Source organism: Onychostruthus taczanowskii, unplaced genomic scaffold (genome assembly GCF_017590055.1).
Source record: "Onychostruthus taczanowskii isolate IOZ18803 unplaced genomic scaffold, ASM1759005v1 scaffold77, whole genome shotgun sequence".
Taxonomy (NCBI): Eukaryota; Metazoa; Chordata; class Aves; order Passeriformes; family Passeridae; genus Onychostruthus; species Onychostruthus taczanowskii.
In genome coordinates, this window is record NW_024505561.1 from 4,522,025 (window position 1) to 4,536,101 (window position 14,077).

Below are 14,077 nucleotides of genomic sequence, written 5' to 3' on the forward strand. Positions count from 1 at the left end.
CTGACATGATGTGATAATGACGTGTTCAGCATGGTGCTAGGAAAGCTTTGCATTATTCAAAGTGCTGAATAATATACATGATAATGCATAATGGTGCTATATGGTAGGATTATTTTGTGGTGTAAGTGCCTTGTGCTTAGTATGAAGGTAAATTGTATTATTTTGTCCTCATCTTTGATGTAGCAGAATAGGCCTGGGGGGTACAGCATGCAGTGGGGAGGAACAGGAGCAGGCAAGGGTTTGTTTTTTTTTGGAAGGCCAAGAAACACAGTGGCACCCTCTATAATTTGTTTCTCTGTGCTTGTAATTATGGAGCAAAGCAAGCTCCCCACAGCACTCAAGAGCAGCCTCCTCCGGCAGTCCCACAGCCTCCAAGTGCACTAACCCCGCTCCTGCCTGGAGCAAGTTAGCTGGGCCCTCGCCAGGAATATTGAGACCACCCCACACCTCACACCTACGGGCCACAGGGATGTTATCCTCTCAAGCCACGTGGCACCAAAGGCTCACACCTGCACTGATGTGTGGTGCACAAAGAATTTACAAATTTAAACAGACATCACAGCCCAAAAAGTGCTGCTGATACTGCTGGGTTTATGCACTCTTTCAATGGAAGTCTGTGCTGTGGATGTGAAGGTCTGGAGAGAATAGCAAGGTTCCACACTAGATGGGGTTTTCATTCTTTTTTCTTAATTTCCCCCTTCATCCATCTTGCTTATTTAAAATTTGCATGCAAATACACTTGTTGATATAACGCTACGGTTGCAAAATGAACTTCACAAACCTGTGTTTGTTTTAACCAGCACCCCTGCTTCATTCACAGCATGGCATCCAGCTCCTGGAGGAAATGTGGCAGATAGCAGTCTCCTCCCCAAAGCAGTCCTGAACCATTCCCAGCACAGTCTGCATCCTACAGAGGAGTCCTATGACAGGGGAAAAAAACCAGCCACCACCCTTCTGTATTTCATACTTGCTGTAGCACCCAGAATAGGCAGTGTAATTAAAGCTGCATGGATAAACCTCAGCCCTGGCAGGTCTGCAAATATGATTAAGTTTACAACTTCTATTGAACACAGTGGTTTTGGAGTTTTATATGGTAATTAACTGTAATACTGATATCTTCCTAACTTGTCTCTTCCAAAAGGAAAAAATATGTAAGTAGCCCAAAACCAGCCACTATCTTAGATAGGAATATTTTGCTTTTAAAATACAGTCAAGTATGATTTACAGCATTGCTGCCAATAGTCTAATTTCAACAATATCCTTTACAGGGTGGATTCTCCTCTGCCAGCTGGTGTTCTTAAGCTTAGCTATCGCTTTACATCATCACACAAGTATGTTCCCAGACGGGCTGTGCTCTATGTACCTGCGGATGATGAAAAGAAGATAAAAAAAATCCCATCACTGAATGTAGATTGTGCAGTGTTGGACTGTGAAGATGGTGTGGCTCTGAACAGAAAGGTAATTAAAAATTATCTGTGTGATATAATCAGCACTAAAGAGAACTTGTGGAAAAACATTGCCTTTGCCTTGAGGAAGTGACAACCGGAAAGACAAAGATAACTCTTAAGATATACAGAGTAATGTCACAGTGATAGGCTTTGTGAAGGCGTTGGGAAAATCTGCTTTCCCAGAACTCAAAGAGATCCCGTGTGAGTAAGCGGGGAGGGAGTTTTGCAGGAATACAGAACTGGGCATAAGCTGTCATCACAGAAGAGTGGGAGATACTGTTATTATTGCAACATATTTCTTAGGGAAGAGGAAGAAACAGTCTGTAAGTGAGAAAGGAAGCATTAGTTCAGAATCACCAGGTGGGCAGTTTGTTATTGAAATAAAAGCAACTTCAGATTGTGAGTCTGTTTGGTGTGTAAGCCTTGGGGTGTTTGGAAAGGTATACTTCCTGAAATTTTGGGAGGTAATGCTGTTAGGGATGTTTCTCAAGGAAGGAGAAGTTAGATTCTGAGCATATCAGTGTTTGGAATGGGGATGGAGAGCAGAGTGGGAGATGGATGTAGGTGTGTCAAGTACCTGTGCCAAGTTTTTGTTGACATTAAACTGTGGAAAAAGAGAGAATGATCTAGCATGCATTCAGTTTTGCTTGCAAACAATTTTTTTTTTTTAATATATGGAAGTAACCATTTTAGTATGTTCCACATCTTAGAACCATAGAATCATTGGAAAAGACCTTTAAGATCACTGAGTCCAACCTTAAACATAACTGCCAAGTCAGCCATTTTAAACAATGTATACAAAAAATTGGTGCAAATGTTTCCTAATGAAAGCTATTTCTCAACAGGAATGTAAGTTTGCTATCAAATTATTTTCATATTTGTTGGTTTTCCTAACTGTGTCTCCATGCTTCAGACTACAGCAAGCACTGTTTAGGGTTTGAGGTATGTAATATCTATTTATAGGTATATAAATATCTTGCCCAGAAAGTTAGGAAAACAGGCTTGAAAATTTTCCCATGTCCTCTCAAAAATGCGGATGAAATTTATTGTTTTCTTTTTCTTGTGAGTTAATGCTTTCCAGAAGGACTCTTTTGGATAGTGCTGTCTTTAACATTCAGCTCTTTACAGGTATGTTGGAAAAGAAAAAATTTACAGAGTTTGCATGTACCTATTTTAATTCTGAAAAGTGAAAGTAGCACTGCTGGATGTTCCTGTGTGCTGCTGAAGATGATTGGAAAACATTTTTCAGTTGCTAAAATTCTGTGTTGAAAGACTAGGATTATATCTCCTGTCACAGTGAATTAGTATTGTTTCATCACATTTCAGAGGCTGCTGCTGTAAGATGATACAAGATGTTGTTGTGTATCAAATAGAAGTATTTTTAGGTGCAGCTTAATTATATAAAATAATTTATAGCATGAACATTTATTTGTAATAAACAATGACAGAAAAACAAAATTTTATGATCAAGATGACAAGGTTGACAGTAGGAATTTCTCAAGGGTGGTAAAATTCTAGCTCTGTTAAAGTGAAGTTGTGCCATTGGGTGTAAGATTTCAAGGAAATTAAGGGGAAAATTGGTAATGGAAACTTGAGATGACAGATGAGCCATTGCCTCAGCTTAAATGCAAAAAGAAAACAGGAGGTAAAAGTGGAGACAAGCTACCAAGAAGCAACAGAAAGTGTGGTCCAGGCTCGTAGGAGCAGAATGAGGAAGTTCAGAGCTTGTCTGGAATCAAAACTGGTAAGGGAAGAGCAGGACAGCAAAAATGGCTACTACAAGTGTATCAGCAGGAAAAATGAGAATAAAAATCAGTCAAGTGGATGCACTGCTCCAGAAACTGCAGGCTTTACTGTCAGAGTCTGCCCAGTCTCAGGCCTAGAAGCAAAACTGGGGAGGGAGGGAGCAGCCACAGTAGGGGAGGATGGAGTTAGGGTCTATTTAAATAAGCTGGTCTGTGAGACCAGACAGGACACTCTGGAGGCCTCTCAGGGAGCTGCTGTGTGTCATCAGGAAGCTGCTGTCTGTCATCACTGAAAGGTCAAGGCTGGGGGATGTTCCTGAAGCCTGGAGAAAGGCACCTCTGCCCAAAAGGCCCTGGGTGCAGTTGTACAACAAGCTGCACAGGGTCACTGGTGTGTCCTTGCAGCACCGAGCATCCCCCAGGGCCATGCTGGCACAGCTGCACCCAGCAGCTCCAGGGAAGGGGTCCTTCTCCTCCACTTGATTTTGACAGTGTCTTTGTGGAGTCCCTGTGCCAAGCTGTGGATCCCAGGACAAGAGAGAGGCTGCCCAGTGGGAAGGAGCCCATGAAGGGTCATCAGGCTGATCACGGCACAGGAGGAGAGGCTGAGGGTCTGAGTTCCTTCATCCCGGAGAAGAGATGGCTGAGTTGGGTCTTGATGGACACTTTGCTTCCTGAGGGGAGCTGAATGGGTGCAGAGCCAGACTCTTCTCAGAGGAGCTCAGAAATGGAAAAGGAAAAGGAATAATTCTGGGCGCTGGCAAAGGCAAAAAGGAAAAAAAGGGAGGGGATGCTGAGGGGAGGCGTGAGGGGAGATGCTGACTGGAGAAATGGGGAAAACATGGGGAAGACAAAAGAAAAAAACAAGACAAGGGAAAAATATCTTGCCCATGCAGGTGGTCAGAGACTGAAGAAATTGTCCATTGGTGGCGTATCCTCCCTCCCTGAGGGTATTCAAGCCTTGGCTGGATGAGGCTGTGATTGGCCTGGAGTTGAGCAGTAGTTAGTGCTGCTTTGAGGTGGTCTCCTGAGATCTCTTCCAACCTGAATTAGACTCTGTGATTACATGATTTAGTAGAGAAGCCTAATTCAAAGTGATTGGAAATTTGAATTTCATTTTTAGATCTGCCACAGATAGTCAGGAAGAGTTTGAGACATAGGTTCTATGAATGAGAAGCTGAAATTACTATTGCTCTTGAAGCTTAATTTATTAATGTTTATGAGGTGTTTGGAGACTTTGTGTGAAAGATATGTCAAGAACATGCATTGAAGTACAGTGTTCAGTGGCCCATTGCAAATGGGTCATTTCAAACTGAGGGGAAAAAAAAACACTAGGAAACACAGCAATGCTGAGTCTGTCCTTTATTCATTATTCTTAAATAGTGCTGATGAATTTTACTATTTATTGCTGTGTCTTATATTACTTTAAATGCTACTTATGGACTTCCTTCAAACTTCTGCAGAAATATTGAATTTGGGGAAAACCAGGACCTGACTGAAGGTTCACAGTCTCTTGGGCCAAACTAGCCTGTCTACAGATCTTCACTTGCATGAAGTTCAGGCAGCAAGCTTAAACCACATCTAATGGGTCTATTTTAACAAGATGCTGTGTGTTTATATTAGGATTAAGTTAAAATTTGACAGATCGATAATCTGGCATGTCAGCAGCTCTATTGGCGTGATCATTCAGAAGGAAACGAGGAAGATGAGCTTCTTATTACTGAAACTGATAACATTTGCAAAAGTGCATTTGGTTGCAGTAGCAGCTTTTGAAGCTGTGGCCACAAAATAAAAATATTTAACTATTTTCTATGCAGTATTTTCTCTCTGTGAAGTTTTGAAAGATTTCTTTCCCTGTGCCTTACCTTCACAATTATGTTTTCTAATGGCTGACAGAGAGTACCAAAAGGGGGGAACCCATACCCATACCCTAATCTCCTTACCATTTCAGTGCCTTCATTTCTTACCTTCAAGAACTACAGCACTGACCACAACTTCAGGTGTCATCTCTTTCCCCTTCTTTTAAATCTTATTTTCGCTCTGATATTTTCACTAAATCAGAAAACCAGAAAAAAAAAAGTCACAGCATTCACAAGGAGAAAGTATTTCAGTGAGTTTTCTGAGGAGAACCAGTAGGAAGAAATAGCAAATAAGCAAAGTTGCTCTAGTATGCTGAGTACTAACCTGGAAAGTAGGGTTAGACCTAGTACGAGTAGCACAGGGGCTTTTGCAACACCTTTGGAACCAGGCAGAGCACTAGGAGGGTTTCAAATATTCGGAATAGGAAAGGTGATAAGGAGATATGCTGGTGTTGCTGAAAATCTCTTTTACAAAAGAAAGTCTTGCTGAACATACCCTACCAGTCATGCTGTTCTCTAATCCTGGCTGGGGATCCACATGCTGTTTTTACAGGTTCAGATGCATAGTGCCACATAATGTAGACTGTCAGCTGCCTCTCAAGGTTTCTGACTCTGTAAGACTTTGGGTACTTCTACAAAAGTAATTTAAGTTTTGGTTGTGGGAACAATTGAATATTAGTAAAGGGAAGTTACCTTCTCTGAGGTACTATTCACAGACAAAGATAGGACTTCTTTGCCACTGATGTACATGTACATTTTAAAGAAATTACTCAGAATTATGGGTTTGGTGATATTTTGAAGTGAACAGTTCAAATAAAAATTCTAAACCTATAAAATTAGAAATAATACAGATTGCAGTGTTGATATGTCACAAATGCATCATGCTCTTAGAGACAAAAATAGCTTGTATCTATTTCAGCTCTTCACAGGAAAAGGTCTGAATATGCTTTCATTTTGATTGCAAAAAATAAAAAGGTTTTAAAAATGGCTGCATTGATATGCTTGTATGATTCATATAAGCCAGCAAGCTGAACTGCATCTTATGAAAGATCTCTGTGTAGGAGCTGAGCTGTCTCAAGGGCTCTCAGCCAAGCCAGCAGTCCCTGCTGTAGCTTTCCTCTGTAGAGCTGCATCACTCTCTGTGCTGGTAGGTCAGGTGGATCCATTATCAGGTGGAAAAATTCTTTCTTCCTTGGAGTAAGGAAGATTTCCATGTCAGTGCATTCATTTTCCAAGGACACAGTGAGCTGAGATTTTGTAGTTAGTTCCCATGGGTTATGTAAAGTTACCACCTTTACAAGAGAGTTTTCTAGAACTGCATTTTTTCCAGCAGGATCCTGTCTTGGTGGTGCTGTTCTTTAGAGCATTCAGGAGGAGTTAGCTGCCAGGTCAGCCTAGCAAGAAAACAGTTGGGGTTGCTACTATAGCCTTTATATATCTTTCTGAGTCCTTGGCAAGAGTTTTGGAGAGTTTTAATACCTCCAAACCAATGCTATTTGTGGTTTTATCTTGTTTTTTGGTCGGCAGGGTGTTTTTGAAAACCTGGGTGCACTCTGCAGCTCCCTTCAGTGTGCCATCAGGCCAGGCAGAGCACAGTCCCTCCTGCCAAAGATGACCTTTGAAAATTCTCTCAGGCAAATTTTGAAAGTGATAGGATTTGGCCTTTTCTTTCCATGGGGAACACTGGTGTTATAATTAAGAATCAAAACAAAGCCCCACGTTCCCTCTGCTCATGTTTTTTTTGTATCAGAGGTGTAAAAGCAATCCCTTGGAGTGTACATATGGCTGAGAAACGTCTGTGCACTCCTCTAACATAAAATACTTGAAAACAGGAAAATTGTATTGTTGATCCTCGGGAACTATATTGAGCTCATTCATCCAATAAAAAATTACTGATATTCAGGGCTTCATTATAAAATTATGTCAGACTGATTAGAGTTTAATCTCCTAAGCTTTATTTAATGTGAATCATCATTATGTTGCTTTGTCTCTTTTACAAAAACGTTGCTTTCTCCTCCAGCACTTAAGCAAGAGAAACTGGGGAAGAGGAAGCCTCAGCTCTGTCCTTTCCCCATGTGCCTTCCTTGAGAGGGAAGCGGTGGCTCCTGACCCTCTCCTGTTCTTCCCAGTTTCTTCAGCAGAAGGGAAATTTTGTTGTGTTAGGAGGAGTTGTAGGGAAGGACCTATTTTACTAACCTGAAGCATGTCCTCTCAGAATCATAGCATAAATATGTTCCCACCTAACATCATGGAGCCACTTAAAAATTCATTGTGCTGTGTCATGGAAAAAGGAAAAATCAGTTAATTGTTTTGAATTGTCTGTTTTAAAAAATAGGATTAAAGCCTGGCCACCTTTCAAAGTGTTCCATTATGAATAACACATATGTAAGAGATGACTCTTAGTTCATTACAGTTAAGAGCAGATCATCCATAAACATGCTGATTTTATGGAGATTTCTCCCTGTGAGAATGCCTCCTCCATCTCTCTAGTGATCTCATCCTGGGGTCAGAACAAACAGCACGCCAGAGAGAGGGCATCCTTGCCTACCATTTTCCCCTTAATCTGAGACCTCCTGACCTTTTTAGTCCTTATCATTGATGACAAGAGGCTCTTGCATATAAAACAACACTTCAGCTAAATTCGGGGGTGGAGATAAATACATGAAATGGGTCAGCGTGGTATACAAAAAAAAGTGAGGCTTTCTTTGTTGAGATGCATTTCCTTATGGATGTTATTGAAGGATTTTATAGTATTAGTGGATGAAAGCTCCAGTTGGTTTCCATAAATCTCTAGTTACTTCAATTAAACCCAACAGTTTTCCTGTATTATATGATGATAATCTCTTTTTTTTTTTTTTTTTCTCCTTTTTTTTTTAAAAAAAAGCCATGTTGGTTAGGATTTATCAATGCTGCAGGTTTTTCTCTAGGCTCATAGTGAGACTGTTAGCTAGTACTTCATAGGCACAGTTGCATGAAACATTGATAACTAGGTTATTTTACCAGGTCTTTGCTTTATTTATAATAAATTAGTACTGTACCTAATTGTATTCCTCCTACAGGGAGAAGCCTTGCTGATAAAGTGTGTAGAGAATGATTAAATGTACACAGGCGCATAGTAGGGTGACTTCTTTTCAAAAGATGCACAAAATTAAAATGGGAATGCTGCTTTCCCCACTGGCTTGCCATTATTAAAAGTCTGAGTAGCATGGGAAATTTCTTCTGTAGGAATTGGGGAGTCCAAAAGTCTCTCTGGTTTATTGTAGGGGAGCTCAACTGTACGGTGAAACTCTGCGAGGCCTTTTTGATCCTTGAAGAGTTCTGATGAATATACATTTTTATGAAAGTTGTAAAGTGTTTTCATTTCCTCATTAATCCCACCATGGTCCTGGAAGAACTGCCACTCCTGAGTACTGACTGTGACAATAAAAGTTTTTGTTCCTATTGTTTTACTCTACAAGCCAATCATCTTCCTTACATAAAGATTTGAGGATTCATAAGGAGATCGCAATATTCAGCAATTTTCTTCTTAATGAGCTCAGTAATGCCTGTTTCTCTTCGAGCAGAGCCTTTGAATTGCCAGTTATTTCTTTTCCACTGATTCAGATGTATCCAATTAAGTTTGACTTGGACATGTACTGATGTAACTATTACTGCTGACAGAATGGTGTCTAGAAACTTAGGGAAAATGTCTTGGCTCAGTATTAATGGGGTTTTCAGGGAGGAATAAATTAATAGACCTGGTAAAATATTTTAAAACATACATTTTATATTTGCATGGACTTGTAAGCCACAATCGTTCACTTTTTTTGTGTAGTCAACTGTCTGCAGGCACATCAGCACACCTGGGTACTAAAGGCTAACTGCAGGACTAAAATGGGTTGCTGCACATTTCTGGATCAAGCTTCAATATTTCATCTGTTCTCGTAGCAGGAAGGACCTGGCCACACAGCCATTGAGCACCTATCATTTAGTTTGAAACTGTTGAGTTTCAAGCGTGCCACAGAAAACCAAGCTAATACTAAGAAATTCAGTTTACACGGGTAGCTGAGAAACAATTTGTGGGATCAAATTTGAGCACATTTTTTATATGCAAAGCCATGTTCTGTGTTGTGTTGTGTTGTGTGTGTTGTGTTGTGAGGGCTCCAGTGGGGTGAGGAAATTATAAAGGTACTGCCCCTGTTTTACTCACAGGGGTACTCAGCACTTAACACTGCTCCAGATCTCCTTTGCTTTTTTTTGTTGGCAATGAGCAGGCATTGAAAAGTTTTTGTGTATCCAAGTTTCTATTGCAATTAATCTTGAAAGCTAGTCTTGAACTTCAGATTCCATTGTGCTCATAGCCAGTAGTCCACCCTGCTTATTCTTCCTCATTGCAAGGCCTACACTTCAAAAACAGAGTGGCGAGTGAAGCGTGAGGAAACCCAGAGACTCTCATTAACAGGGACATGGACCAGAAAGTGGTAGGACACACAGAGAATACAGCCCTTGCCCTCTTTGGTAAACTTGTCTACAAGGCATCTCTATGGTCACATGTGGCCCTGTGGTCTGATTTGGGCAAGATAGGTAGGGAAGGAAAGATGGAAATGCATGGTACTTTTCCCAATGCATTGGCACCATCAAAGCTGGACCTGTCCCACTGAAGCGTGGGAAGAACCTCAGAGATACTCAGAAGATTATGAGGAAATCTGTGGTTTATTTTACCAAACTGTTTAAGCAATACCTCTTCACCTGGGGTTTAGTAGTGTTATTAGGTAGCAAAACAAGGAAATGTGGTGAGATGCTGGGTAAGACAAAAGAATTTTTGATGTCAGGTGGAGAAACATCACAACCATATGTGGAAGTTGCAGATGAAGGTGAAGGTGTGTGTTGTCATGGCTAGGCTTGGGAATCTTAGCAGGTGTCAGCTGACAAGATACCCAAAAAATCATGATGTTTAATGTCTGTGTCTTTGGGTTCATCTACTATTCTTCTGGAGACCTGATAAAAGGATCCTAGTGGTGGGAACTAAACCACCAGTACCTGTGCAAAAGCCTTATTTCCTTCCACTGTATGAAAAGGAGTCCACTATACTGACATGCTATGGATTCTGCTGTCCTTATTCAGATAACATTTCACATTTCATGAATTAAGGACATTTGTGTCTAAATTAGTAACTCAGACTTAAGCCCTTAGGGAGTTTGATCCTCTTCCTCCTATACACCAGCATATATTGAATTGAAGTCACGTGAACTGTGCTGGTTGTGAAATAAGCATAGAACCATCTAAAACCAGCCTTTTATTTCCACCGTGAATCAAACCCATGCCATGACATCCCTTTAACTTAAAGTGGAGCAATTTATCTCTGTTCAACAGAAGACAAAACACATGGATTATGATTTCCTAAAGCCCTGGTTTTTACATATTCTGTGTATTACTTTCTTCTCCAAATTGTGAAAGATTGTAAAGCTGTGCTTTATACACCAAAAGAATACACTTTCATGGAACAAGTTGATACCCAAAATCTCTGGCTCACTGACAGTGGAGGGCATCCAGAGCCACAAATCTAGTGTACCCACACATACAGAATACAGCACAATATGCAAGTATTGCAATTTTTCTAGTCCCTGTCGTAAAAGCCACAAGTGGGGATGGAGCATTAGGAGCTATATGCACTTTTTAATTCCCATCTAAACCTGCACAGCTCTGCTGGCTCCACAGTATGCAGTAGGTTCCAAGGACATGAAAGCTTTTAATGCTTCCTTAGGTTACACATTGCCATGCCCAGAATTTGGGGTCCAAGCAAGAAATTCTTTTACAAAGAAGTGAAAAACTTACCATTTTTTTTTTTTTTTATTTTTATGGGTAAGTCAAAACATCCTGCTGCATTTGAAAAGTTGCTGTTTGGACAGTGGTTTTTATAGCTGTGTGGAGCATGTGCAGTTGTTAGCATATCTAAATGTGCTGTCCATAGTGTATAACTCTCCAAAAACAAGTGCACATGTCTGCAAATCCAGCCTGCTACAGATTTGGATGTTAATATCAGCTGCTTTGCTGAGGTTGCTCATCTTTCTTTTTGGCTGTAATATCACAAAGTGAACTGCCTTTTTGTCTATCAATAAGGAAATTGATAAGCTGACTGTGGAGCTGATCAGCATTTTGCATCTTTTTGAAAGCATAAATGAAATTCTAGTGTTTTATGAGTCTGACTAACAATTTCTATCTTTAGGGCAGCTTGGTTGCTCTGAGATTGCTGCTTTACCTCCTGCATAACATAGTGCTGCCTACCGTGGATCGCTGTAATGGCTCTTTTGCAATCCTTCTTTCACTGCAATGCAGTAGGGATACCCTCTCCAGAACAATGTACTTACCAGTTATTTCAAGACTGGGAGAAAATAATTATAAATACTTTTCTTTATTTTGATCACTGAGCTCCAGAAGACCATAAATCCCTGTGTTGTTCCTCATTTGGGAGCAAATGGTTATAAAGACTCTGGCTGTTCATTTTAGGATGATTATAAACTATGACTTGCTCATTCTTGCCTCCTTATTTGTTACAGCCTCTTGCTAGATTGCCTCAAAATAGGTGCTCCTATGCCAGACTTAAGATAACTCTATCTTCTAAGGTTTCACAATACGATTGTGCATTAAAAGGGGATATGTGGAACAAATTGGTATTTTCTTCCCGTTTAGTCAGGTTATTTGGTTACATTTTAAGCTTTGATTCCACACAGACCAAATCTTCCACTCATTAACCAATTATTTTTAAATAGAATATTTATAGATCATAATTTAGTATGCATTTTCTTGAGAAAAAGGGCAAATTAATACATGTAAACATGGATGAATCTATTTAAATATGCTGTCCACAAAATCCTTACAATATGTAAACAACATTTGTTATGCCTTGGAGATAACATATGATTGGACTCACGAGACCCTGTTTATCCTACCAAACAGTTTCTTTTATAACTTCAAAGGGAATTTTATATATTTATGGCAATAGCAGGGTGTTAAGTGCAGCTAGACAGAAATTATACCTCAGCTATTTAGTTAATGCCAATAGGGATTAAATTAGATTTTATAGCTGTTAGTAGAAGTCTGTTTTGTAGCTAACAAGTGGGATTTTTAAATCCTGGAAAGCATAATCCTATTATAAAACTGGCAGCTGAATTAACATTATCTAGGAAGCAAGTCTTCACGGATTAACATTTTTTGACATTAACAAAGAAAAACTAATGCTACAGGGATATTAGATTCTTTTCCCAAAAGTAGGGAAAAAAAGAAAGTGAATATAGGACAAGATAAATGGCACAAATAGTGCAGGAGGGAAAAATGGAGTGAAATATGCATGAGGGGAAATCTGGGAGTGGTCATGTTCTGCCTCAAATACAAAGGAAATACACTGAGTAGGAAGAGATACCACAATTGATAATTCAAATATAACCCACACATTGATTTGTATGTGCCTTGTGGCTAATTCTCACTTATCCAAAAGAGCATGGGACAGCCACAGAGGCCTTCTCCTGTCCTGGGAGGCTGCCTCTGCATTCCAGCTGTAGGAAGATTGACAGCAGTGCAGAAGAAACACTCATCCCTTTGCTGAAAGGCCCATCAAGGTGTTTCACTGAGACCCTGATGAAGTTCTCCTTACACACTATGATGAACAGTTCTGGGACAGTTGCTGTAGGCAGTGGAACAGGGGATGAGTGGGACAATGAACTTGCTTGTCCTGCAATACGTAGACTGAATAGCTATAAGGGTATGTACCGTGTCATATTTCAATTATGTGTCCACATTATAGTTGCAGAACAAAATTTTTGTTACTTAAAATTGTGAATTATGCATCTCCTGTAAATTATTTTAAAGGTTCTGTGGTTAAAATCCAAGGCTTTACTTAATCACAGTTGCAGCACTGAAATAATGAAATTAGTAATCTTCTGTGTGGAGAGCGAAGAAGAATCCACTTAATAAACCTACCAGTCACAAAAACATGACAAACAATTTCTTCTAGATTTTGCAACATCATATTCAGTGTTGTTGACCCAGTACAGTTTATGTTTTATTTATGATTTTATGGTAACTTCTTTTGGCTTCCATCTTGTCCCATAAATTTCTTCTTTCTTATAAAATAGAGAATGTCAATAATTGCAAATGAGTGTGAAATATCTAAGTGGCCAAACTGTCTATCCTCCTCTGAAGGCAGTGCCATGAGGAAGAACCTTGGAACCATTATTTCAGAGGGAAAACACATATCATTTGGCATTAACAGGACCAAGATTTATACCCTGTTGTGTGCATTTTGCACCAATGATAATGAGCCCTAATAGGAATAGGAGATAGTTGTTTGCCCTCTGTCGTGGCTCTTTTTCAAAAATCTGTCCTCCAAATGTGTTCTTTTATTCCATATGCAACAGACCGTAAGCTTGGTGCTTTAAAGCACACGGGGATTTTTTAGCCACTGCCACAGCCCTCTGAGGTGCTGAGAACGTTCAGAGAAATGGAGGTACATGTGCCTGGGATTTCTCACATCAGGAAGGACATGAACCTGATGTCTCCCGGAAGCACATGATAAAGGATCTATCTTTCCTTCCTCCTTAAATAATGAGCAGTGCTATGGCATTTTGTTTCCAGGTTTGCTGTCAGAGTTGGAAGGTATACAGACCTGGCCCGTAAGACAGGGTGTTTTTAAAATGTTCGTCTATTGCCTCAGCTTGGGTCAATAGGCTTAGCTGTCCATTTTTCATATGGAAGCAGCTGTCAAATGAAAAATAAAGAAAGATTATGTGGAATGAGACTGTTATATGATCAGGGAGTTGCAGCCACATCACCTGACTGGGTACTCATCATCTGCCTTCAGTCTCTGGAAGAGAGAGATGGAGATGCAAGGGGGCAATTGGCTTACTGAGCAGAAGGCCCTTCCTCCAGATGATCCTATGCCTGCTGTGACTGGGTGCTGCCTGACTGTGAAAGAAGTAATTGAATGGGGAGGAAGGGATGAAGGATGCCTGGCTCTGCCACCCAGCACTCTTGTATCTATGTGTTTTTC

General features: G+C 40.2%; 1 protein-coding gene across 2 annotated transcripts in view; it reads left to right on the top strand.

Moving 5' to 3' along the window:
* The window catches only part of CLYBL (citramalyl-CoA lyase), a 167,102-nt gene that overhangs the window by 87,461 nt on the left and 65,564 nt on the right, over window positions 1-14,077 (top strand). For both annotated transcript variants that reach the window (XM_041423415.1, XM_041423416.1), the window contains exon 2: window positions 1,269-1,458. In XM_041423415.1, coding sequence (XP_041279349.1) covers window positions 1,269-1,458 — 190 coding nt within the window. The remainder of the gene's footprint in view (window positions 1-1,268; window positions 1,459-14,077) is intronic.